The 27,491-nt window shown below is 42.7% G+C and overlaps 1 protein-coding gene across 11 annotated transcripts in view; it reads left to right on the top strand.

Annotated features, from left to right (window-relative positions):
* FRMD8 (FERM domain containing 8) overlaps positions 1-27,491 on the top strand; it is a 1,471,206-nt gene that overhangs the window by 185,332 nt on the left and 1,258,383 nt on the right. For 10 of the 11 annotated variants that reach the window (XM_069644727.1, XM_069644720.1, XM_069644726.1 and 7 more), the window contains one exon: positions 1,143-1,224. In XM_069644727.1, coding sequence (XP_069500828.1) covers positions 1,143-1,224 — 82 coding nt within the window. Of the gene's footprint in view, positions 1-1,136; positions 1,225-27,491 lie in introns of those variants that run through there. The other variant, XM_069644730.1, reaches the window with a different exon arrangement.

The following is a 27,491-nucleotide window of genomic DNA, read 5'->3' as shown; positions in this document are numbered from 1 at the left end:
GTTTAAGAAGAATCTGAAGACTTCCTTTTTAGATCGAGGAGGTGTAAGAGTTTGGTCCTGTTGTTCCACAGGATGTTTCTAGGGTATTGTTTTTTCTGATTTATGCTATATGGTTTTCCTCCCCCCCTTTTAGGTGTCCTCTTCTGCGTCCTAATGTTTCCGGGCCATTTTTGGTTGCGCGGTATAAAGGAAATAAAGTAAAGTGTATGATGAAGCTTTTTTTCAAAATACACCTCGTGTTAAACAAAAGGCTGTTCTTTCTGTTACTGTATTTTCATAATAGAATAACCAATAAATTGCAATGCACGCTTTTTGGCAGAGCATACACCATTGCTTTGACAACATTATTTTTAAACATCTATGTGCTTTCTGTACAGAAAAAATGTAGTTTGAACCCCCTTTATTCTTGTGACTTGCATTAAACGCAGTTCAAACCTATCATGCAAACTAAAAGGTTCAATAAAGTTCTATATATTGTCCTTTTTAAAAGAGATGGTGCTAAAGCCAATAGTTGTCAATACACATGTGAAATGCACCCCTTTCAAATTCAATTGGAATGTTCCATGCATATGTGACTTGCCTGGAATTGAAACCTGTTCAAATTGCAGGTATGTTTCTGCAGTTTATGACACTAGGTGAGAACTCCCCAGGTGGCCCCTACTTTGTTCTACACCCATGATGTTTATGGTGGCTATTGGTGGTATTGGGTGAATCAAATGAAAGTATGCATGGGACACATTTGGGATGAATGCTCATCCCAGTATGGCCCCATGCGGCTGGAGATCGCTAAGAACGATTCACCTTTGGGAGGATGTTTGGGAAATAAGCTATGGCGATAAAGTAATTGTACAAATAGATACAAGTCGGACCCAAATAGAGCATGGTGGCCTAAACTGCTGTGGTGATGCCATGGTACTCAGTAATTTGTAGTTTCTCAATATCCACATTCTGAGAGCAGTGGTCCTTTACTATGACCAAGGGATTAGCTCAAACATCAGTATTCCTATTTTCAACTGTGCTCTTTAAAGAAATTGTTAGAGTTGTTTATTCTGTCATGAGATCTATTTTACTAATCTATTTGCCATTTCTATAGAACTGAACATATTTTAGCTACATTTTCACAATTTTTCTTTCCTACTCAGATGGATGGAAGTGAAGATGGGATTCACACAGGATTCTTTGAGCACACACAGCGAAGCAGTGTTTCCTCCATAGGAACCCGATGTAGGTAACATTGTCTTTGTTGTAATCATAAAGTCTGACATTGCACAGACTGAGACAGTTTTTTTTCTTTGCTTTACAAATGGTCTTCTTTGTATTGGCGAGCAGCTTAGTGTCATTTATTTTATTTTTTATTATTCCCCCTAGCTATTCTTTGTTTTGTACTATGCTGTGTTGGATGGTCTCAAGAACACACCAACTCTTGGAGACCGTTGAAGGGTATTTATTTTTTTAGTAGTCTAAGGGCTCACATAGGGCTATATCCTTCTCTATATAATCTAGAGATGGGCAGTCCCTCAACCCTAGGTTGGTCACTAGAGATCAGTAACCCATACTGTCTAAAGCATGTCTTAGTAAAGGTGATGGATTTTGATTGCCTTTCAGACTCTCTGGCCCCAATATGGATTATCCTTGCATGTCAGACTATTCCTCTCCTTACATAGAGCTGTCCCTTACCACCTCCTCCTACTCTGCCCACTGTATCTCTACTCGCTCCCTGCCACTTTCTCTCTGACCTACCTACCTCCAAACATACTCTACTGCTCTCTTCACTACCGCAACCACTCACTTCTCTACACCACTAATACACTCCTATGCGCTGCTCATCTCTCCACACTACTCCCCTCTTCACAATACTAATACTCTGCACACTACAACTTCTCCCCCTCTCCACACAATTACTACTCGCACAATCTTCTCCCCCTTTCCCTCATAACTCTCAAATGCCTACTGTCTCTCACTCATCTTTCATGCGCACTAAAACTCCAGCACCACTCTGCCCATTAGTCACCTTGCATACTCATTCAATAAGCCTCCTCTGCTCTGATCCTTCTCTGTCTGGTCTCTGGTACTGGTGCTCCTCCCTTTACCTCAACCAAACAACCCATACCCTCCCATTTTCTGTCCCCCCCCTTTTTTTTTTTCTTCTCAAATTTGATTTTATTGGTTTTCTGCAAGGGAAAAATATGTAACATACATTTGGTTTCAGCATCAAGTTAACATCACTTTTCGAAACTGGGCCCATACTGTTCTCGGTACTGTACAACATCAGTAAAACAATTATCCCCCTTCTTCCCCCCTCCCCCAATGCCCCTTCTCCCCCCGACAGGTCGTCGGCACTTTTGAGGCATTTTATCAAGCAGGCACATTCGTACAGTTTGAGGTCATCTTTCTGATTTGTTCTACATGTTCAACAATATCGAGAGTCTCAGGAGTTATTAGCAGGGCATTACCGCACAGAGACGCCGTTATATAATTCTACTAAGGAACATTATCGGTTCAGTCCTCATCCATTGATCTGTTCATACGGGGTTCCTTGCAGGATGAGGGGCGTACATATCCGTAAAGTCATTCCAAAGTACCTCGTGTTGGGCTGACCTTTTGTGGAGGCCAGCGGTAATTCGTTCCATCGTACATATATTTGTTGCTACTCCGATCCACTCCCTTTTTGGAGGGGAGATGTTGTGCCTTCCACCTAATCACCAGGCAGGCTTGTGCCGCAAGCAACAAGGGAGCCCCAATTCCTATCCTCCCTTTTAACCTCCCTCGGCTTTCTGCCTTTGCTGGTTCCACTGGGCAACCACTGACTTCTCTTTTCTTTTTTTTAATTGTATTTGGTTTACAATCAAATTACAATAGAAACAAACCTTTACAATTTAATACATAATTATCGAAAATCGCACTTCATTTTTCAATAAAACGCCAGAGAATCAACCCACTCGCCCCTGAGACTGTGGGAGATACGGGATGGCAGGAAGGTCAGGCGGCTCCCCTTGCAGGAATGGCTTCCCCCCCGCCCCCCTTCCATGCTTGAAATTCTCCCCCCAAACTATACTCATCCTGCTCTCTGGCTCTTTAAAAAAATTCAGCTCTTCCCCAAAAATGTATTTTTCTGAAACTAGGGTAACTTCTAGCATTGCTGTCCAGTGTCGTCCTGCTCGCCCTACCTTAATAGTGGTTTACCTTATTCTACAAGGTGTAAAGACCTTAATAGACCTACCACCACTGCTGTCAGTTGAACTTCATTCCCTGATATCATTCTATGCCACTATGCCACATATTCTCTGATGTTAACCACTTAATCCTTTCCACAAATCTTCCTAGCTTTTTTACCCTTGGGTCCCATGTTCCTCTGCATTCCATTAGTAGGTGCCTTAGGGACTGATTTGTTGGAACCGCACAGCCCTCACAATATTTTAGTCTTGTCTGCCTGTTTTCGAATTACTAGTATTTCCCCCAGTGGGCAGGATGTTAAGCTTAACCCTGAAAAAGTTGTTGCTAATCTTCTCGTCTGGGAATTTATCTAGATATCGTGGGAGAAATCCTCGTTTTTTGTCTATGACCAAAAATGTATTCTGGGGGAATGACTACCTTTAATTTCGCAGTAGTTTTTTTGTAACTTGAATGTCGTGTAGATATGTGAGACTTCCGTCCCCAAGTGCCGCACAGGGAGAATGATAAATTCACTCCCTATACAACCTTTGAGGCCACAGGTGGAGAAGAATCCGGAACCGCGAAGTACTGGAAGCCCCACGGAAGCTGTAAAGGAAAGCAGTGTTAAGTACCAAGCAAGCAGGGTAAAGCACGGGTAACCAAAAAACAGGAAGGATCTTACCAGGAATTGATAGAAGGGATTCTGGGGATCAAGAAGGCAAAAGATCCCGAATAGGAGACACTTACTGGTAGTCACACCAGACCCCACCTGGAGAAGACCTGCAAGCAGGACTGAACCAAATTGCAGGTAAGTGTGGTGATGAGTCGTAGTTCATACAATGTTCCAGATTCTTTGAAGAGGGGTAATCCACAAGAAGTCCGTGACAACAATCCAGGGTCTAGAGCCAAGTGTATCAGTCCAAGCCAATAAAGCACAGATATAACGTGATCCAAAAAAGAGTTCCTAGAAGAGTTAGCCGGGTTCAAGATCAATCGTAACACAAGGTGAGAAATGCAGGCCAAACAGGGTCTCCGAGAAAACAGCTGTGAAGCGCGGTACTGAAGCACTCCACTGCTTAAGTACCGATTGCTTCCTGATCACGTGTTCCGGTCACGTGACCGCGAGTTCAGGTCACGCGATCGGATAGACCCAGCAGCACGATGCAAAGAAGCGAACTTGATCTTTTGATGGCTTAATCTCCACGGCAGCTGCCAATGAAGAAACGGTCGCAGTCGTGACTGTGGAGTGGTAGCGTGAAGCTGCTGCTGTAGCTATGTGCGAGCCGGTCTGGACTGCCAACGTGAGCCCCGGAGGGTAAGTGGGGGGTGTATTCGGGCCGAGGGGGAACTGGGATCACTGGTGGGTCGGATGGAGGGCATGACAAGTTTCTATCTAGTCCAGCAGTTCCAGCTCCCGTTTTATCTTCAGGGGGTTGCCGACCAATGTTTCAAGGCCTGAGTCTATTTTGGCTAGCAAGGTTTCTACTTTTAGTTGTAGACCCTGCAGGCTGCTGGATTTTAGACGACCATGATGTACCTTGATACCCTCCTACAGAGAGCCAGTTTTAGGGTTTATAATCTCTCTATAGAGGGATAGCAGTTTCCATTCTGCCAAACAGTCTAAGGATTTTAGTCCCAATTCGTAGCGCAGATGCCACCCTGGTGTGCTCCAAGGTAAGTTTTTTTTACAGCCCCCTTCCAGATTCTACCCTCCAACTTGGACCAATTTAGGTACCACAGTTGTAGTTTGGCTTCTAGGCCGTACAGTATTATTGGGACTATTTTGACCGAATAGTACTTTAACATCGGAACAATGGAAAATGTACAATACTTGGCTCTGATTTTTGTCAGATGAGTGATTATTGAGAGTGATTTGGTGAGAATATCTTGTTCTACTTTATACACTGCTGGGCTTGCGTAGATCTTCTAACCCAAATACACTAGTTCTTCAACTTTTGGGATTATTTGTCCTTCTAATACCCATTGTTTGAAGTTGATCTTCTTGGGATGCTTAAATACTAGGATCTTAGATTTTTTCGGGTTTATTGTTTGCCCATTTTTAGCAGTCTACTCACACAACCCATTCAGCAGTCGCTGTAAGCCAATAGCAGTTCTATCTAGCAGGACGATGCCGTCTGCATAGGCCAGCCAAAAGATCTTTCTCCCATTTAGTTCCGGCCTGGCCAAAGCCAACGAGATCAGATATTCCCCTGAGTCTGCTAGAAATAGATTGAAGAATGTGGGCGCTCCCAGGCATCCCTGCCTTACCCCTCTTTCTACTGGCACTGATGCTGACAGATGACCCTTATTATCAAGGCGCACCCTTGCTGTCGCCCCCCTGTGAAGTTCCATTATCACTGAAAGTAGTGATTCCGGGATTCCTTTTCTCCTTAGTTTGCACCATAGTTTGATCTGTCAATCTGATTGAAGACCTTGGAGAGGTCGATCCAGGCCCCGTATAGTGGCACAGTTGAGCCGATCAAGTGGCACAGCAAGTAGAGCGCTCGCTTTGACATCTGTGCAGAGCTTGCTAACGCAGGTTCGAATCCCGGCGGGGCCAAACTCAGCCTTTCATCCTTCCGAAGTCGATAAATGAGCACCACACACCGTGGGTAATAAGCAGCACTCAAATACCTGAGGGTTCGTAGCGCTATATAAATGCCAAAATATTATTATTATAATTATTATAATGGTGTGCCTCCTTTGACCATAGTGGTTTCACTGAGCAAGTTTAACATGATCCCATTAAATGCCGTCGACAGCCCTTTTCTAAACCCTTTCTGACAGCAGGATGGAACCTTCTCACGTTCCACCCAAACTGAGAGCTCGTTTAGCAACAGCCTCATGAATATTTTGCTCTCAATGTCAAGGAGGGAGATAGGGCGATAGTTTGAAGGGTTCAACCTTATCGCCCTCCTTGAAGAATGGTATTACCAATGCTGTTTTCCGAGACAGGGGAAACACCTTTTCCGTAGGATCTCATTGAAAAGTTGTTTTAGTAGTTTTGCCCAGAGTGCTGGCTCTTTTCTAAGCACCTGATATGTGAGGCCGTTGGGTCCTGCTGCTCTTGATGTTGAGGCCTTGTTTATTACCTCGACAATCTCTTCTTCCTCTAGTCGCAACTCCCACCCGTTATCCAGCAGCAAACATTCTGGCTCCTTTTGCGGTTTTCTAAATGTTTGTGAGGTGCTCTATCCACTCATTTTCGGGCACTAGGTTACATAGAGAGGTTGGACTGGGGGTCCAGTTCACATATTACTGACCAGGAACTTCTTGAGCTTGATTCCGAGACCAGTTTCAACATTTGCTCCCCCTCTTTGATGGAGGAGAGATTTGTAACGCTCACCTGATTCCCGCAGAGGCGCCGGTCTTGACTGGGTGAATGCCGTATCTTCAAAGGTGATGTGTAACACACGGTTTGCTCTTTGGGCTGGACCTCTGGGCACTGTATGTCTGACTCGAAGAGTAAGATGTCTGCAGATAGAAAATATGGGATTAATGAACTGGGGTTATTGGGTGCCTCTCTCCTCTTCCCTTTCTCTTCTCCTGTAGAACCCCAAAGGTTAACACCCTCACCTTAGGTAAGTGAACGCTGAGCTCTCCATCTGCCTCGGGGCAGGGTGCCGTAACCAGTTTCTTCACTGGATAAGGGTGCAGGCCTCTTGACCTCAGAGGACTGCTGTCCGTCGTTAACTGCACGAACGGTAAGTTCTGGGCACTTCAAATGTCTTAAAAGTCTTTTGTAATGATATCTCCTGTTTTGCAGGGTTCCGGCGATGGCGGATGGCGGGCTGATGAGAGTTGAGGATCGAACCCGCGTGAGGAATAGAAGCGCCTGGAAGCACGTAAGTAAGCGCTTGTAGCCTGCTTCACGATGCGCACTAACTGTCCCTTTTATCTTGCAGGTACAAGTTCGGAGCTTTAGAGAAGCTGAAGGGTGCTGGAATACCCACTGGTTTCGGCGTGGGAAGGAGTAATGGCACGTGAGTAATAAAGTTGCCCAATGTCTTTAAACGCACCTTCTTTTGTCTTTCAGATGCGGGATGCAGCGCCGAAGGCCTCCGGAGCGTGCGAAGAGCTGGTAAGCTTTTGTCTTTCAGATGCCGGAATGCAGTGCGAAGACCTCCGCAGCATGCGAAGAGTAGGTAAGCCTTTGTTCCCTTAGGCCCAGGATCAGAAGCAGAAGACACGATGAGCGTTCTGCTGCAGAGAATGCAGAATAACGCAAAGCAAGATTCATCCATCGGGTGTGGTTTAAATAGCCTCCTGTAGTGCTTAGGTGTCTCCTTCCACAGCCACGCCTAAGAAAAGAGTTCCTGCTTTCCAGAAGAGTTCCAGTGTTCTGAACCTAGGGAGTGGCTCCTGCCCCACCCAACAGGAAAAGTAGTCCCAAACAGAAGAGGATCAGGGGTTCAACTGGCAGGTAAGTAAGCAGCATGGTCTGCTGCAGGTAAGTCCACCCAAGCATTATGAGCCCGGCGCTTCCAGCGCTGGGACTGGGCATCTTTATGAGCCTGGTGCCACTGGCGCCAGGACAGGGTCCAAAAGGTCCCAATTGGGACTGGCTGGCACTCGGAACCGGGGTTATGGGTCTGCTTCCAAGGGAGTCGGGCAAGTCCTGATCTTTTGGAAGCAGAGATCATGACAAGATTTTTGATTTCTTACCCAGGCTTTATAATTACTCCTAATGGTTTTTACTTCAAGATTGTATGACCTTTGATCTTATTTTAATGCCTTTAGACCATGGATGCTTTTTCTCAGGCTTCTTTCTTGCCCAGGTTTCCTCATCAAAACTATGGGTATGTTTGTGATGTGTGTTATTTAGGGGAGGTTTCGGGGGAACTGGTGACCAGATGATATTCACAAACTTCTCTGGTTGGCGAAGCTCTTGAGCCATTTGCTCTGAGATGTTTTGTAGTTTTTTTTTGTTTAGTTCCCTCCCACCTTGACCATATTTCACCAGTCTTCGCTTCCCTTTTATCCCCATTATCTCTTGGTTGTGTATTAGCTTGGTGAACACAGGTGCATCTGTGAATGAAAGCTCCAATCTCGAATGGTCACTCCCCCCTTCTTGTTTCACCTTAACACTGAGTTACAAGAAAATAGTCCCTCGCTAACAAAGATCTAGTCTAGCACAGAGGCTGAATTGCCTCTGTGCCATGTCGTACACAGATCCCTGCTTCCCTGTGAGGCCTTGTTTAGCATTTTCAGATCTCATGTGTTTGCAAACTCTAATCAGGCCTTCCCTTTACTGAATAGCTTCTGCATCCCTCACCCCCAGTCCCCTTTTTTTGATATACACTTTCTGCATGAAGGTCCCCCGCCAGCAGTATATTTGCTCCTTGCCACTCTGCCTTGATTTTCCCTAATAGTTCTTTTAGCTTTACCAGAAAAACCTGGATTTTGGAGGATGCAGGGTTCCAGTACACGTTGATCACAATTAAGGTACAGTGGCTCGGGCTGGAAGTTAGCTGTACTTTGCATGCTAATATACCTATTTCGTCTTTCCAAACTGGGGTAGCGTGTTTAACAGAGCTACTTTTAAAAGCAATGATCAAACCTCCCGCTGGACGACCCTTTGCCTTTTGGCTGGCTGGCAAACCATATGTTACGAACCCTTCGATCTCTATTGGGTTCACCAGCCACGTTTCTTGAAATACCAATATGTCCATCTTCCCAAAAAGGTAGTCTCTTGTGTCCTTTGCCCTAAATGTGATGGAGCCCCGCGTGTTCCAGCTCACCATATGAAACCCCTTTTGACTAAAGTCTCTGAGTACCTAAGCCCATACTTCTCAGAACTTGACAGGATGTCTGGCAGTGCCACCAACGTTTTTTCCTGTGTAGAGGCCCCTTGTGCGGTCTCCACGCACCATTTCCCCCAGGCACCTGTGGACCTTTTCCATCTCGTTGCAAAAGCTCCCCTTGTCTGTCCTTCGGTTGATTTCGAGAGACGGGGAGGGTATTGGGCAAGTTGCTGTACACTGCTAGTCCATTGTGTTCAAGATCTCGAACGGCCTTTAAAATCGCAGATTGTGCTTTTTTTTAGCTCAGCCCTATCTCCACCATGAACGAGTTGTTCCGGTCTGGGAATTTAACATATTCAATGTCATCCGTGGAGAACAAAAAGGCTTCTATTTTTTTTTAATATAGATGGAATCACAGATCTTCTTAAATATTTGGATTTCGCTGACTTTGCTTTGATCTTCAACCATAGTTTTGGAATTACGAAGCCAGTAGAGGTCTCATCTGGGTTATCCTGTTTCATTTCTCTGGACCCCCAGCTTCTCGCCATTTTTTGTTTCCACGGGTCCCACTCTTTGATTTCCTCTCACCCATTCCAATTTCTGGGATAGTTTGAAACTTTCCTTTCCCCAAGCTCATAGTCACTGGAGGTGGGATCTCCCTCTGGCCCCTCATTTGCGTCTTCAGTTCTTCTTTCTTTGCCCTCATGAATATGGGGGCCATTTTTATTTGACCCCTCAGTAGCAGTATTTTCTCCCCTAGTTGGCGCGGCCGCTCCCAACGAATGTCGGTTCTTCTGAGTAAATATTGGGGCAAGTTTCAAGTATTTATTTCCTTGGACCTTGAAGATGTCGTCTGTTTTTGTTTGTGCGTCAGTTTGAAGACCGATGCTCACACTCACCACTTCAGGATGACTGTTTGGGTTCAATTGTTCTGCACTTATTGCCCCTGTCTATTTTTGAGCGGGGCTGTCTGAGCTGCTGACTTCTATTTCTGAGCAGTCCTCCAGCTCCTTCCCCAGTGATGTTTTTTTTTTTGTTTTCTTTCCTTTTCCATAGCACCTTGCTTGTTTTCTCCATTGGCGCTTTGGTTTTTCTGTTTAGTTTTTTGTTTTTAGTTTTCTTTCTTTTGTCAAGTGAGGATAGACCTCCAAATCAATATTTTTTCCCTTCCGTCTTTTCTTTGTCTTGCTTCTCCTCCTGTAATTTTGATTGCTTGAATTGCTCTCAGATTTTGAAGTTACACCAGCTTTAACATCAACTCTTAGTAAAGGATTCTATTTCTGTCCTACATATAGAGGAGACTATTTTCACACCCAACTTGACCGATTTCGTAGGAAAATGAAACTCCAAAAATTCTTTGAGGAAAACATAACTAGAAAAGAACAACCAAATCCTATTCCATCTTCACTCATTGACTAAATGGTGGAGGATACTATTGATATATTAAATATAGAGGAAGATCATCTTTACACAAAAGAGATTTTTTGTAGGAACTTGGTATACTAACAGATCTCTCAGAAGAGACAAAACTAAGACCTAAATCAACATTCATTCCGACTTTGTCCTCAGATAATGTCATTGAAGTTTTTCAAAAAGCTGTGAGCAACAGAATTCGTAAGGATTACCTCAGCAACAAATATACGAAAACAACTAGTAACCTAACTAAGGAGGAAAAACTTGCTTTAAGGAATTTGGCGGAGGATAAATCAGTGATTACAAAGTCAGCAGACAAAGGTGGAAAAATTGTTCTATTTAACAGAACAGACTATATCGGGGAAGGTTTGAAAAACCTAAGCCTGAAGGATTGTTATGAAGTACTGGTCAATAACCCTTTACCAGATTTGGAAATTGAGTGGAACGAAATTTTTTTTATATGGTTTGATCAAAATCTTAATGAAAAAGAATATCAAGGTTTACTTTGCAAAAACACCATACTAGGAACAATGTACTTTTTGCCAAAAGTGCACAAAGCATACAAAGACTTCCCAACTCTTCGGCCTATAATCAATGGGATTGATTCAATAACGGAAAATATCTCTCAATACATCGACACCCATCTCCAACCCCTGACAGCAAATTTAGCCTCCTTTGTGAAAGATTCTAAACATATAATTCAGCAAATTAACCAAATACCTTGGGAAAACAGTTACTTATTTGTGACATTGGATGTAGTTCAATTATACACCAGCATACAACATAAAGGTTTGGAAAGTACAATGTATTTCTTAAAAACAAGATCCGTCTCCATCCTACAGCAAAACCTAATGATCATTGAAATGTTCCATTTTTGTCTCCATCACAACATTTTTATTTTTGACAACACCTTGTACAAGCAACTCCAGGGGACTGCTATGGGGTCTAAATTTGCCCCGCCCTATGCAAATTTGTTTATGGGCCTATTTTTTTTTATTTTTTTTTTTATTGAAATATAGCTGAATTCAATCAACTTTTTTCAACAAGCATTTCATAACTTTCCATAGAAACCCATGGTACAGAATTACTGATTTGCACGGTTACAATTATAGAATTTGCAAAAAGAAAATTAAAATTACAAAACTATAATAAAGAATACAACCTAAACATTAACATGATTAGTGGAATCGCATCACTGTGTAACCCGCCTAATCTGTAACATGGGAAGAGTATGAGCCACATTTGTCATATATTTGTGCATTTCATTTCATCGATATATACATAGGATTCGAATACATTATTCACTTCATATCCTACATCCTTCGGTCTAAGATATCACCTGGCATCAAATGTAATGCATTTAAAAAATTAACCATAGCGATTTTTAAGCTCATTTTTGCACGATTGATTAAGAAACACCATCTTAATTCCGGAGGTACACTTGCCACCACCAACATTTGACTTCCGAAACATTTTAGTCTTAATGAAGTTAGCGCTAAACATTCAGTGACAAGATGTTCTAAGGTTTCCTTGATTGTTCGATCATTACAAAATCTACAAAAATTTTCATTTTTAGTTATTTGTTTGCGCAAACAAAGTAAATCTCTAGTGTGCCATAAATTGAAACGTATTCTTATAATAGAGCGGCGCAATTGTGGGGAAGGAGCTTTAAGTAAATATTGTTCTGTCACTCCCATTTTCTTTTCCATCAAGTAAGCCGTGTTAATGAATTTATAACGCACACATTTAGCACGCGTTTCAATCCAATCATGTAACATTATTTTTTGTTTCGCTCTTGCTGGATTCATAATCAAAGTTTCTAAGTTGACATCCGCTAAAGCCATAATATTGTATATATATTTAGTCCATTTAATAGTGAATAGATGTGTGGAAGTGAACATGTACGATGATAAAACGGCAAGCAGACAATTTTCATTGGAGTTGGCCAGACATTTGCGTAGCAGAGCACACATTTGCCAATGATATTTGGCACTCAGGGATGTTAGACCCAGCTCATATCTTAATATAGGGCCTGGAATGGCATGGGGAACTTGAAGTATCTGTCTCCAAAAGGTGGCTTCGATTTTATCCAGGCTATTAGTTGAGATACTAACTTTTGTTTCTAGTCCATAAAGCAATACCGGTGTAATTTTTTGTAACCAGAAATGGAGTGCCGGCAGAATGGAAAACTTGCCAAATTTGTGGAGAATTAGTTTTGATTGTGAAATAGCAGATGTTAGTTTGCTTCGCAGCGTGTCTGCTTGTAATATTCCCGCATATTTCTCCTCAAACGGTAGTCCTAGATATTTATAACTTGGCACAATTTCAAGGGGTATGTCTTTGACTCTCCATACGAATTTATTTCTATTGGAAAATTTGAGTGTTTGAGCAAGTATTTGTGATTTATTGACATTCATTGTCAGTTCATTTTTGTCAAAATAAGTGACAAGAGTGGATAGTAGCTTTTGTAACCCAGTTGGTGTTTTGGATATTAAAACCAAGTCATCAGCATACCATAACGCTTGAATTATGGACATATTCATTTTTGGTGAATCAGATTGAATGTCACGAAAAATTTCTCTTACATCATGAATAAAGAAGTTGAACAGGGCGGAGGCAAGAATACAGCCCTGTTTCAACCCCCGGGATGTTTTAATGATCGTAGAGAGCAGCCCCATGTTCGTTAAGCGCACTCGTATAGATGTTGATGAGTGAAGTTTATATATGATGTCAATCAAGCTTTCAGGGCATCCGGCTTGCTGCAGCTTTTCAATCAACTTCACTCGTGATACCGAGTCAAAAGCGGCATTTAAATCAATGAACGCAAAATACAGAGGATTTTGTGTGATGTGCTTGTTCTTTAAGGGCATTAAGTATTAGCAGATTGACCGTTGTGCCCATGCCTGCCACAAATCCCATCTGATTTTGGTCCCGATGGTTGGAAGTTTGGGTCCATTGATTAAGGTCGCGCAACACCAAGCGTGCAAAAATTTTGCCTGGTGAGTCTAATAGCGCAATTGGCCTATAATTAGAAGGTATGCCGCGGTCGCCCTTCTTGAATATGGGGACTATAAGCGATGTTTGCCAAGATTTTGGTATTTTTTGCGAGTTGAGGATGTCTTGAAAAATGGTATTAAGGATAAGAGCCCACTGTTTTGGATGTTGCTTAAACATGAAATTCGTAATACCGTCTGGACCTGCCGCTCTTGACGATGATGATGTTAGGATGAACTCTTCTATTATTTGTGTCGAACAAGTTAAGGTCCATGGTTGGTTTATTGGTGTGACATACTGGAAGTTATCAAATGCTTTATCTTCATAGAGAATGGAAAAGTGGGTTATCCATTGATGCTCTGGAACTCCATTCAGTTGGGAAATGAACTGATCGCTTGCTATATTGGTGTTCAAAAGTTGCCAAATCTGAGGAGCATTTTTATTCATGGCAGCCATCAGAAAATTTTCTCCATCTTGCTGAAATAGTTTGGCTTTATATGATCGAACCCAGTTTCTGAAGCGAGTTTTAATCTGTTTCCGTGCTATTATCTTCTCGCAAGACGAGAGTTGATTAATAACTCTAAGTTCTTTGCGATAACGTTTTTTTGCTTGTTGTATAGTAACATCAAAGGAGTGTCTATGTTTCTTCTGAGATGGAATATAGAAGCTCCGATAAGAGGTTAAGGCATCAAGATAAGAGCCAGACTGATACATACTTGATTGTCTGATCAATGTGTAATTGAGGGCTGCCAGTTTATTCGGTGTCCACTTAAAACGGGATTTGGCATTATTGAGATTTAGTCCTTCAGGCATCCAATGTCTTTCTTGGTTGTTATTAAGAGACAGTCTTGGCCTTACAAGCTTAAGCATCTGATGGTCACTAGTTTGTTGAATGATGACATTGAAGCTTGTTGCAACCATAAAAAGGGAGGAGGAGGCAAAGACATAATCAATGGTGCTATAGGATACACCTCTTTTCCACGTTGGTTGTCCCGGAATATCACCTGGCAGAGACCCATTTGCCATTCTCATGTTGTTGTTTTTCATAAAGGTGTTCAACTTATGAATCTGTTGTCGAGACTTTTTTCCATTTAAATTGTTCACACAGTCGAGGTTAAAGTCACCTGCCACTATGATGTCTGTTATTTCATTACTCTCCGATATAATTTCAAATAACATAGCAAGATCTTTATAGAAGATGTTATCCATGATTGCCGCAGGATTTCTATAGATGTTAATAATTGCAATATGATGTTCGCTAACTGAGATTTTAACGAGTTGGGTGTAATTGTTTGGCGATGCCCATTGCACCAGCTTCAAGTCTTTACTTGTTTTAATTGCAACCAGGAGGCCCGACATAGGACGGCCTTTCTGATTGGCAATCGCTGGTACAAAAGCAATTTCATGGTTATCCCATGTTGGAGGGGCAGTCATCCATGTTTCCTGCAGAAGCACTATGTCTGCTTCAATAAGATGCATATTGAGCTCTTGTTGGAGATGGGAATGGCCTCTAGAATTCCAGCTAATAAGAACTAACGATTCATTTAATTTAGTCTGTTTGTTTAAATTTCGCAATAATGGTTACGCTTGGTTAGTCATTTGAATTCTTACAAGTTTGGATTGTTCAACGGCACAAAATGTGCATTGACATTCAGGAACATCACTGGATTTGATTGAACAAACTTCTACATCACTTTCTTGTTGTTTCCGTTCAGGGTCTTGAGTTAATAAAAAGCCCATTCGGAAGAGATTCATCTTTGCCTTCCATAAAGTGTTCATCACTAAACCTGATTTCATCCAAAGGCGTACTATTGATAGGTTTGCATCACAGATGAACTCCACTTGAGCGAGATCAGTCGATGTTATGTCTTCCAGTTCTGGAATGTCGTTTAGGATATTTAGGACACTTGTCCTTGATAGATCATATTTTACATACGGTGCCTCACGACATTTCAGAATCAACGTATGGAAGTCATTGAACTTATTTCTCTTTTGTTCAGTTGGCTTTTGTTTTATAGGGATTTGTTCTTTTCTGGTTAGAGAATTTAATGCATGTATTGAATTCCTCTTTTGAGGGTCGTTGGCCACTAACATTACATTTTTTTGACAAGTGACTGGGAAGTGGGGTCTGGCCTCACAATGGGCCTGAGAAGGTGACTCTTTGCTCACTTCTTTTCGTGGCATATTAGCGTATTGGCAATGTTGTATAAGGTAGGAGTCGATTAATTCCTTAATTGAATCATTCGATTCATGTCCATCACAGCACGCTTTTTTGTTTATGGATGTAGTACACACAGTGGATGTAGTTCCGCTATGAATCTCTTTCAGACTTAGATCTTGATGGTTCTGATGTGCGGGGAAGGAACTTAATTTTGTTCCCTGACTCATTTTGGGAGCAATTTGGTGCGTCTCTGTTGGACTTTTCTCTTGATAAGGGTGTTTTGCACTTAAATTCATGCCATGCATATTCTCTACAGAACCCTCGGCATCGCTCTGTTTTGATGCGGCCGCTACTTTCCACTCCGCTGCCCTTTTTGAAAAGAATGCATTGACTGCCTTTTGAATCGAATCCTTCTGTACCCCAACAACTGAAATTAATTCATTTAGAGGGGAGTGGTTATTTAGCGGGACTTCCTGACTTATAGGTTCACAAGTATCCTTTATAAGATCAACCACTCTGTTTTCGATATTGTGCTGAACAGCAGCTTTTGACTGAGTTTCCAATGGAAGGGTACTTGCTCCAAAACTTGTAGACTTATGTTTAGAGATGGCCAAGTATTTGCGCGTTATTGCTGCGCTCTTATCTTGTGCTCTGTTATCGGCTACCGTTAGCAATCTAATTAACTGTCTTGAGTTTGTATTTTTCTTTAATTTACTTATTTTTTGGTTTTTAAACTTTTTTACTGAAATTGATTCCTTGGCACATTTCTCCTTTGTGCTGTATGCATGGAAAGTATTGAACATTGAGTAATCCTGTAATTGTGGTAATATCACTGGAGCTTGATTGATATCATTTCCCGGTGCCACTACTATTGGTTGTTCAATTATTTCCAAGTCGATACTTGTTGAAGCAACACAGCCTTGTTTTCCTTTTTTTTTTTTTGGCTTTTCAATTATGGAATTTGTTTGAGTTTCTTTATTCTTTTTAATACCATTATTTGTTTTTTCAGTTGCAATAGCCAGTTCAGGCAAGGAATTATTTTTTTGGCAACATGTGCATATGGTTTTTACCACTGACTAGGTTATTTCAGCTGTTATTGAATCTTTATCTGTAGGAAGACGGGTGTTGGAATTTTCTAATAGTTCGCGTAACAGAAAATTCTGGTCCATTAAGCGGGAATCCAAGGTTTCGTATAGTTTAGCCAATGAAAATACTGATGTATTTAATGCTTGTAAAATCAATGCCGTAGGAGCCGTTTTAGAAGGCGCTGGTTCGTTCGCTGGTATTGTGTGGTTGTCAGCTCGATGTCGCGGAGTTGACTGTGTAAAAGATATTGACAATGTTGATGAGACCTGTGAAGATTCGGGAAATAACACTGGAGATTGGGAAAGTTGTTCCTCATTTGGCTGCATTGTTATGTCTTGGTTTAATTTGGGCATTGTTGGCGCATCAATTGGGAATATTCTCACTTCGTCGATTGCAGCATTGTTTGCACCGTCTGCATTTATTGTTGATTGAAACAGGCTTAGATTTTTATGAATTAACGCATTTACCACCACTTTTGAATGGACAGGAGAGGTGTAATCATCTAGAAGAACTGGTTCCATGAAAGCTGCTAATAACGAGTCAGAAGGGGGAGCAATTAATATTGGGTCAGAAGGAATAGAAAGGACGACTGGTTCAGTTGATTCAGCTTCCCTTGGTGCTACAGCCAGGGTCTCAAATGGTGCTGTACTGTTTGATTTTGGAGAACAGCGGTCGACTAGCTCATTTATTTCACCTTCCTTTGGTGCCAAAGCCGAAGCTTCAGAAAGTACAAGGCTATCTTGATTTAGGACGCTATCAGCTTCCTTTCGTGCTAGGACCGGTGTCTCAGAAGACACAGGGCTAGGTGATTTTCGAATGTCATCACTAAAGGGCAAGTTCACCACGGGAGCTAATGGAGCTGTCAGCGTGCTTTGAGCATAAAATTTTCGAATATCACAGGTATGCGATATTGACCTACACCGCGCTGGGACTCGCATTGGTGCATTAGTTTCGGGCCGTTTAGGAGTAGTATGAAAATCATATGCTGTATTAGCTAACGTATTCACTGGTGGCATACCTGTGCGTAAACCAAATGGTTTTATCATATTATAAAACACTCTTTAAAAATAATTAATATGAATATGAAGCGAGCGAATTTAAAAAAAAAAAAAAAAAAGGAAAATATGAAGTTAAAGAGAACCTATGATCCCTGCTGAAATTGGTGTATGTACAACTCTCCACAGCACTTAATACAGTATTAATTAGAATGATGATGTTAGTGAGTACTATTCGTGCAAGGCCACTCTCCACACTCACCAGCACAAGCAACAATGTCAGCCCTTACGCGAGCTGCGCATGCAGCGAGCTGTGATAGGGTTTGCTGGGTAGGGGGGCGGCGTCTGCTCACACGTGGTACTGAAGGTCCAAACCAAACTCCTCTTACACCACAGCGCCCAACAGCCGCTTAACAGCCTTAGGTCTTTACCCTCTCGGGCTTAACGCCGCAAGGGTGGTAGCCTGTGTCTTTTAAGTCGTGCCGAAGTCACGTGATCAGGGCACGTGTCGAGCGTGGCCCCGCCTCCTCCAGGAAGCGTCGGGCAACAGTGAACTCGGCAAGAGTCGAGGAGCGGCTCGCAGTGCCGTGTAGAGATTCGAAATGCCAGAAAAGTAAAATCACCGCTTTTTCAAATAGTGACACACAGAGCGGGAGGCAGCCTGTGTCTTTTAAGTCGGGCCGAAGTCACGTGATCAGGGCACGTGTCGAGCGTGGCCCCGCCTCCTCCAGGAAGCGTCGGGCAAGAGTCGAGGAGCGGCTCGCAGTGCCGTGTAGAGATTCGAAATGCCAGAAAAGTAAAATCACCGCTTTTTCAAATAGTGACACACAGAGCGGGAGGCAGCCTGTGTCTTTTAAGTCGGGCCGAAGTCACGTGATCAGGGCACGTGTCGAGCGTGGCCCCGCCTCCTCCAGGAAGCGTCGGGCAACAGTGAACTCGGCAAGAGTCGAGGAGCGGCTCGCAGTGCCGTGTAGAGATTCGAAATGCCAGAAAAGTAAAATCACCGCTTTTTCAAATAGTGACACACAGAGCGGGAGGCAGCCTGTGTCTTTTAAGTCGGGCCGAAGTCACGTGATCAGGGCACGTGTCGAGCGTGGCCCCGCCTCCTCCAGGAAGCGTCGGGCAAGAGTCGAGGAGCGGCTCGCAGTGCCGTGTAGAGATTCGAAATGCCAGAAAAGTAAAATCACCGCTTTTTCAAATAGTGACACACAGAGCGGGAGGCAGCCTGTGTCTTTTAAGTCGGGCCGAAGTCATGTGATCAGGGCACGTGTCGAGCATGGCCCCGCCTCCTCCAGGAAGCGTCGGGCAACAGTGAACTCGGCAAGAGTCGAGGAGCGGCTCGCAGTGCCGTGTAGAGATTCGAAATGCCAGAAAAGTAAAATCACCGCTTTTTCAAATAGTGACACACAGAGCGGGAGGCAGCCTGTGTCTTTTAAGTCGGGCCGAAGTCACGTAATCAGGGCACGTGTCGAGCGTGGCCCCGCCTCCTCCAGGAAGCGTCGGGCAACAGTGAACTCGGCAAGAGTCGAGGAGCGGCTCTCAGTGCCGTGTAGAGATTCGAAATGCCAGAAAAGTAAAATCACCGCGTTTTTCAAATAGTGACACACAGAGCGGGAGGCAGCCTGTGTCTTTTAAGTCGGGCCGAAGTCACGTGATCAGGGCACGTGTCGAGCGTGGCCCCGCCTCCTCCAGGAAGCGTCGGGCAACAGTGAACTCGGCAAGAGTCGAGGAGCGGCTTGCAGTGCCGTGTAGAGATTCGAAATGCCAGAAAAGTAAAATCACCGCTTTTTCAAATAGTGACACACAGAGCGGGAGGCAGCCTGTGTCTTTTAAGTCGGGCCGAAGTCACGTGATCAGGGCACGTGTCGAGCGTGGCCCCGCCTCCTCCAGGAAGCGTCGGGCAACAGTGAACTCGGCAAGAGTCGAGGAGCGGCTCGCAGTGCCGTGTAGAGATTCGAAATGCCAGAAAAGTAAAATTACCGCTTTTTCAAATAGTGACAATAGTGGGCCTATTTGAGATACAACTCGCCTGGAAACATCCACGTTTTGCCAAAAACATACGATTCAGGGGTCGCTTCATAGACGATATCCTTATAATCTGGGAAGGAAACCTTCAGCAACTTGATATTTATGTGAACCATCTCAACAATAACGAATTTAACTTATCATTCACAAAGACGGCCAGCACTACTAACATTGAATTTTTGGACTTGGTATTATTTGTGGAGGATGCTCAGATCCAACCTAAATTATTCACAAAACCTTCAGCTGGCAATAGTCTCCTCTATGCATCATCTCATCACCCAAGACACACCATTAACAATATCCCATACAGGGAGATTTTAAGGATAAAAAGAAATTGCAGCACAGATCTCACCTTCCAAGAAAATCTGCAAAAAAACATTTAAAAATTCAAAGAGGATATGGTTCCAAAAATATTAAAATTGCCACAAACAAAGCCAAAGAAATCTCAAGGGAATCTTTACTAATTGACAAACCCAAGACTGGATCACCTAAATTAAAGTTCATCACAACGTCCAGTACAGAAGCCAAAAAAATAAAACGTATATTGTCAGATTATTGGAATATTCTTCTTACTGATCCAAGTCTTCAAAAGTACTTAGAAAATTCGCCAAGTATATGTTTTCGGAGAGCCCCTACAATTAGGAATCTGATCAGTCCAAGCTTCCGGAGTCTAATTCCGAACACCAAAAAAATGTTCTTTCAAACTTAAACCAGGGGCACCCATAAATGTGGACATTGCAAGTTATGCCCACTACTACAGCAAGGAAAAAAGGATATAATTCTACCAAACGGCAGAATAAAGCAAATCAATCAAATGATCAATTGTAATTCGAACTTTGATATATGGAATTGAATGTATTTGCAAAAAACTATATATCGGCAGCACTATTAGAAAATTGAAGGTGAGAATTTTCAAACATATCAGAGCCATTAAACACAAAGACCCAAGATCGCCTAGATCTGTACACATCATTGACAACCATCCATCTTTTGAAATTTCATCACTGAAGATTTTTGGTTTGGAGAAAATTCCTTCACTTCCTAGAGGAGGAAACAAAGAAGAATTACTGTGGAAACATGAGAGTAAATGGATTTGTATTATGGATACATGTGCATCTGGACTAAATTGTGATTCAGAAATGTATAATTGGCTATAAAATTGTTTATTAAGAAGTTGTAAATTTTGTATGTAAATAATGTATTGTTTGCAGATAATTTTCGGTTTTTACTCCTGATCTTCTCTTTAGGTTCTATCCAGTATTTTCGACATCCTGGTCTTATATTTTTTCTATTTCCTTCTTAATATTTGTTTTCGGATTAACAAATAAAATAGGGACTTCACAAATGACAAAAACGAAATACTATAGATTTCATACTTAATAAAACTAACTAATAGACCAAACAAATAATTTAGCTGCTACATATAAACTGTTTCCTATAAATTAGCTTATTAGTGTCCCCTTAAATCTAAACCAGTCTAAACGCCACATTGAACAAATTATCGTTGTAAACAAGACAAAAATATGGGATATGGGGTGTTCTAAAATGGCCACTGGGAGTGTCGAAAACATGCCAGCGTGATGACGCCATCACGTCACGCGAATTAAACGTTACGCGGTGACGTCATGACGCTTTGTGCACGCTATAAATAACGTATGTCGGCATAATAATAATGCGAAAGCCGCCGAGGATTGCTTATAAAGGCGAACCTAACTCACGAATTGCAGGACAAACTTCTACTAGATACTGGAAATCTTTCCCATAACTTCTATTCTCAACATAAAACCTAGCTTTTTTCCAAACCATCCCCCAATACCAGCACCATATTAACTTGGGTAAATCTTTATTTTCGTTTTTTTCCCTTTTTTTTCTCTTTCCTGCAGACATATTAATTTGTCCATTCATTCATTGCTTGTTTATCAGAAGCGGCCTTAACAATTTAAAACCTCATTTAAGGAAGTTACTGGCTCAAGAAAAAGGATAATCAAATACAACTAGCAACAAAAATAGGGTGAGTCTGCAAATTAGAAAATTACAAAGTGATTTTCAGTAATTAAGTAAGGTGCTTACTTTAACTTATTTTCAAAAGGGGAAATAATAACCTTATTTGTTTTTTTTGTTTTCTTTTCTGTTTCACTTGATTCTGTTCTTCTACAGACTGCAACTATCTTTTTGTCTTTCTCCTGATGAACCATTGCAACCGGCATTGGGGAAACACGTGTAGAGAAAAGTAATTTATTTCTGACAAAATGGTTAAAAGTTATGAAATGGAATCTTGCTCATCACAAAATGGTTACAAGTTGAACTGAATTAGTGTGAAGTTAACACTAACAAAAAAGGACAATTTGTTTCTGGAAAATGTTGTCACTAGCTATGAAACTTGAATAATGAGAGACAAACACAAAGTCAATAAATATTAAAATATATAAAATCTAACTTAAAAAATAATTGAATGGCTCTTTATTAATTTGACTCACCGCCAATCATTTTTTCATCTTAATTTTTATAAGGAGTTAGTGCATTAGAGTGACAATTTTCGCATATTAATTTAATGTAATCGGTTTGTGTAGTAGCCACACAAATATAATGGAAACACTCATGCTGACAACCCTGCTTTCTTTCTTCCTGAAGTAACAGGAAGCACTAACTAACATAAAAATAATAGATTGAGTTGTCGCCAAGGTTGAGCTTAGTTGGGCTACAAAACAAAGTTTATTCAGTCCAATTTGAGGCTGATCCATTTGGGGTTTCCTGTCATGCACCAGCCCTGGAAATTCATGTATAGGTGGAAATACCACTAACATGGTTCTGATTGTTCCAGGTTGAAGGTCTAGTGTTTTTCCAACATGGCCGCCGGGAACTATAAACAACGATGCAAACTGGCGCTTAGCGCGTTGTATCGACTTCGTTACGTTCGCTGCCAGTTTCGTTTCCAGAGGCGACTTGCAGTTCAGAGCTAATTCTCTCCCTGTCTCCCTTCTCTGTATGTATTTCACCCTTATTCCCTCACGTGGGTGTTTTCAGGTTAAGGTAAGGTAGCGGTTGGTTCTGTTTCTCTATTCGTTCATACACATAGCGCTAACCTCCCTTTGTGTCTGCCGCTATTTCCCTATATGTGTCTACATCGGCTATCTCTCTCAGCCTTTTCTCTTTACTTTACCGACGTCCACTGTATCGGAAGTCTTACCTTATTCTATTTCTTCCCCGTTATCTTTTTCTTACCTATTTCTTTCTTTTGTGGAAACTACTGGACTCTGATTTCTATATTTAACCCATCATTAACTCCATCGGAGGAATTGTTGGAGAATTTGTGTACTGTTTCCAAGGACAATTGAAAGATACTTTCAAACAAGCACTCACCGCATCTACAGACGGACAGTTACGATCTCTCAGGGTTTTTTGCCTTTGGGCTTTTTTCCCAGCACGAAGGGCGTGCTCCTCGGGTTTCCCCAAGATCTGTAAAACACCCAGATCAAGGTGGCCACCGAGGGAGCGCGTCCTTACGTCAGAAAAAGGAGAAGAAGTCAGGAGAAAGCGTAAGAACTAGGAAGAAGACAGAAGCATTAAGGTTGGAGGAGATACAAGAAGACCCAGGTGAGGAGGAGAAAGGGGTAGAGGAATCCAGTTTTGACAGTATACAACGCCAAATCAAACCTATGGCGTCTCCGGAACAGATACAGGAGATGTGCAACGCCATACAAGGACTCAGAGTGGAGATGCAAACCCTACATGCTGAGAACCTTCTACTTCGTCAACAGGCTGCAGCTAGAACAGAGAGCAGAGATGATCTACCACCTATGCCATTCTCATATGGTAAATATGAAGGAAACCCCAAGACAATAAAGGAGTTCCTAGATGCCTGTGCAGTATATTTTTCCTTCAGACCTAGAGCTTTCGAGTCTGAAAGGGCTCGGATAGGATTTATCATTGCTAACTTAGCGGGTAGTGCTCTGGCCTGGGCGACCCCCCTGGTCACTAACCAGGATCCTTTGGTCAATGATTACGCTGTATTCATACAGGGCTTCAAAGACCGTTTTGAACGTCCGGAGGTCCAGTATACCAAATACGAAGCTTTCCTCGATGTAAGGCAGGGAAATCAGGACCTTCAAGCTTACATTGCGCAATTCCAGAGTCTAGCAGTATCCGCTGGTTGGCCAGATACAGCACAACAAACAATCTTCAGAAGGGGATTGAACGAAGAAATGAAGGACGAATTGGCCCGCGTAGCTCGTCCCAACAGCTTTCGTGAACTAGTTACCCTCTCCCTCCAGATCGAATTTCGGATCCAAGAGCGACGTTTGGAGAGAAGGAGAGGAAAAGGCTATGTCCAAAGGTATAGTCCTCCACAAGGAAGAAGAGAGCGCCCAACCCTAGAGGAACCGATGCAGATAGGATCTACCAGAGGACCCTTAACCAGGATTGAAAGGAAGAGAAGACAAGAACTGAACCTCTGTATGTACTGTGGATCCTCTAGACACAGCCTCAAGGACTGTTCTGAAATTCCCTCCAGAAGACAGGGAAACGACAGACCCCAGGTCTATGCAAGGGAGATCGTGGGGACAACGACTCAAACCCTTGCAATCTTACCAGATTCAGTCAGGAAGGAATAGAAGACAACCGTTTAATGGTATTTCAGGTCTTGTTTTCCTACAACTTGAAACAGAATATCCCTGTACTAGCCATGCTAGATTGTGGAGCTGCGGGAAATTTCAGTGATGTCAACTGGGCCCAAGAAAACCAAATTCCACTCCAAAAGAAGACAACCCCTCTCCCAGTTGAAGGTGTAGATGGACGTCCTTTATCTTCCGGAGTTATTACGATGGAAACGGTTCCTATCTCATTGGGAATGGGACACCACACGGAGAACCTTAGCTTTGATGTCATCAGAGCGGCACATTTCCCTCTGATACTGGGTATCTCCTGGTTACGACGTCATAACCCCACAATAGATTGGACAGCTAACAAACTCAGCTTTGATTCTGAATATTGCGGAGAACATTGCATGAAGGGACTCCACGTTGAAGTCCAAGCTAGCGTTTCCAAAGGACTGTCCCAAATTTCTGTTTCCTCTATCCCCGTACAGTACCAGACTTTTTCTAAGGTGTTTGAAGATATAAACCCTAGACTCCTCCCACCTCACCGAAAAGAAGATTGTAGCATAGACCTCAAGGAGGAGGTCTCTCTTCCATTTGGACGGATGTACCCTTTGTCCTTAGCAGAAAAGGCTACTCTGAAAGAGTATTTAGATACCAACTTGGAGAACGGACTGATCCGACCATCAAGGTCTTCAGGAGGAGCATCATTGTTCTTTATATCTAAAAAGGACTCAAAGGAGTTACGCCCATGTATCGATTACAGGGGTTTAAATAGCCTGACTATCCGTGACAGATACCCAATGCCCCTTATCCGAGATATTCTCGAGGCTGTCCAGAATTCCAGAGTATTCACCAAAATCGACCTAAGAGGGGCCTACCATTTGTTAAGGATTAAAAGAGGGGATGAGTGGAAGACTGCATTCAGAACACCAATGGGGTTATTCGAATACTGCGTGATGCCATTTGGATTAGTGAACGCCCCGGCGATATTTCAGAGATTTGTGGACAAGATCTTTGCAGATCTTCTATATACATCTGTCGTAGTATATCTGGATGATATACTGATCTTCTCACCATCCTTGGAAGAACATCGAATTCAGGTTAATAGGGTTCTACAGAGACTACTAGAGAATCACCTCTTTGCTAAACCAGAGAAGTGCGTCTTCGACGCTTCCGAAGTCTCATACCTCGGTTTTATTTTGGCCGCCAATGGGGTACGAATGGATCCTAACAAGATCCGGGCAATAGACCAATGGCCAGATCCTTCTTCTGTTAAGGAAATTCAACGCTTCCTTGGTCTGGCAAATTTTTATCGTCGGTTTATTCCTAATTTTTCAGACCTGGTTTTGCCCTTAACCTCACTCCTTAAAAAGGGAGTAGTTTTTCACTGGGATACAGAAGCACAGGAGGCATTCAAGAACCTCAAGAAACGCTTCACTTCTGCTCCAGTTTTGTTACAACCTGATCAGACTAAACCATTTGTCCTGGAGACAGACGCCTCCGGAGGTGCCTTGGGGGCAGTATTATTACAGGAGAATCAAGAAGGGGAAGAACACCCCATAGCTTACTACTCCCGCACCCTGACGGGAAGCGAAAGGAATTATTCTGTGCTCGAGAGAGAGCTATTAGCTATGCGAGCTGCCTGTCAAGAATGGAGACACCTTTTGCAAGGGGCAGCGCAACAGTTCACGATCCGCACAGATCATAGAAACTTGAAGGTACTCCAACAGATGGAGTGTAGAAATTCGAGACATGCTCGCTGGGCATATTACTTTTCTAATTTCGACTTCCAAATCACCTACATCCCTGGATCTCAGAACAGTGTTGCGGACGCATTATCCCGAAGCTGGGAGAATGAGAAGCCAGAATTACAGAGGGAAAGAATCCTACCGAAGCATCATTTTTATATGATCGCAAATCTTTTTCTACAAGAAGTTCATAGTGGATTGGAAGAATTCACACAAGAAGTAAGAGAAACGTATCAATTGCAAGACATTGACGGATTATGGTTTCGCCAGTCTGCACTATTTCTACCCACCTCAACTCTTCAGAACCAAGCCATCCACTTTTGTCATGATCTACCCTTGGCAGGACATAAGGGAGAAAAGGCAACTTATGAACTGATATCCAGAAGTTTTTGGTGGCCATCTATGCGAAAAGATATCACCTCCTATGTTTCTACTTGCCCCATCTGTGCTATCAATAAGACCCCTCGTCAAAGACCATTAGGACTCTTACATCAAGCCAAGGCACCGACACGTCCTTGGGAAGACCTTTCGATGGATTTTGTAGTAGAGCTACCAACTTCAAATGGTAAAACAGCAATTTTGGTAACGATTGATTCTTACACAAAGCTAGCCCACTTTGTAGCGTTACAAGGAGTACCCTCTGCCTCCGAAACGGCTACCATATTCCTCAAGGAGGTTATAAGACTACACGGCTTACCCCGAACCATAATTTCGGACAGAGGAACCCAATTTACCTCAAAATTTTGGGACTCCCTTTGTCATCAACTTGGAGTTCAACGAGCTCTCTCCTCGGGGTATCATCCTCAATCAAACGGACAGACGGAGAGACTGAACGCCAATTTAGAACAGTACCTCCGTTGCTATTGCAATAGAGAGCAAGACAACTGGGCTTCTTTGCTACCCATGGCAGAATTTGCCTATAATAACACTTATCATACAGCTATCAAGATGAGTCCCTTCAAATGTACCTACGGGTACCATCCTCATCACTTACCAGGAATCATAGCTCCAGGATCTAAGATATCCACACCAGCCATTGAAGAGATGTTAATGGATCTCAGGGTCTCACACAAAGAAGCATTGCGAGCATTGGAAGACAGTAGGAGGAAGTACAAGGTGTCAGCCGACACCAAAAGAAGCCCCAATCCATTATGGAAACCAGGAGATCGAGTCTGGCTCTCTACTCGGTATTTACCTCGTTGGATCCATATGGGTAACGTTGCAGCCAGATTTATAGGTCCATATCGCATTCTATCCAGGATCAATCCAGTTGCATTCAAGTTACAACTACCCAGCGCCTTAAGAAGAATTCATCCGGTCTTTCATTCCTCTCTTCTAAAGGCTCATAAGGACGATCCTTACAAGAGGACAAGAAGAAGCCCGATTACTGCCCCTCCCGAAGAACCAAAGGAGTATGAAGTGGCCAGATTGGTTGATTCCCGTTATAGAAGGGGAACTCTTCAATACCTGATACATTGGAAGGGATATCCGATTGCTGAAAGAACATGGGAACCCAGATCACATGTACATGCCCCTCGACTGGTTCAACAGTTCCACCGACGGAATCCGGGGAAGCC

Source organism: Ambystoma mexicanum, chromosome 2p, assembly GCF_040938575.1.
Source record: "Ambystoma mexicanum isolate Mex_15411 chromosome 2p, UKY_AmexF1_1, whole genome shotgun sequence".
Taxonomy (NCBI): Eukaryota; Metazoa; Chordata; class Amphibia; order Caudata; family Ambystomatidae; genus Ambystoma; species Ambystoma mexicanum.
The sequence above is the reverse complement of the archived record's forward strand: the minus strand, read 5'-3'. Positions and strand labels throughout refer to the sequence as shown.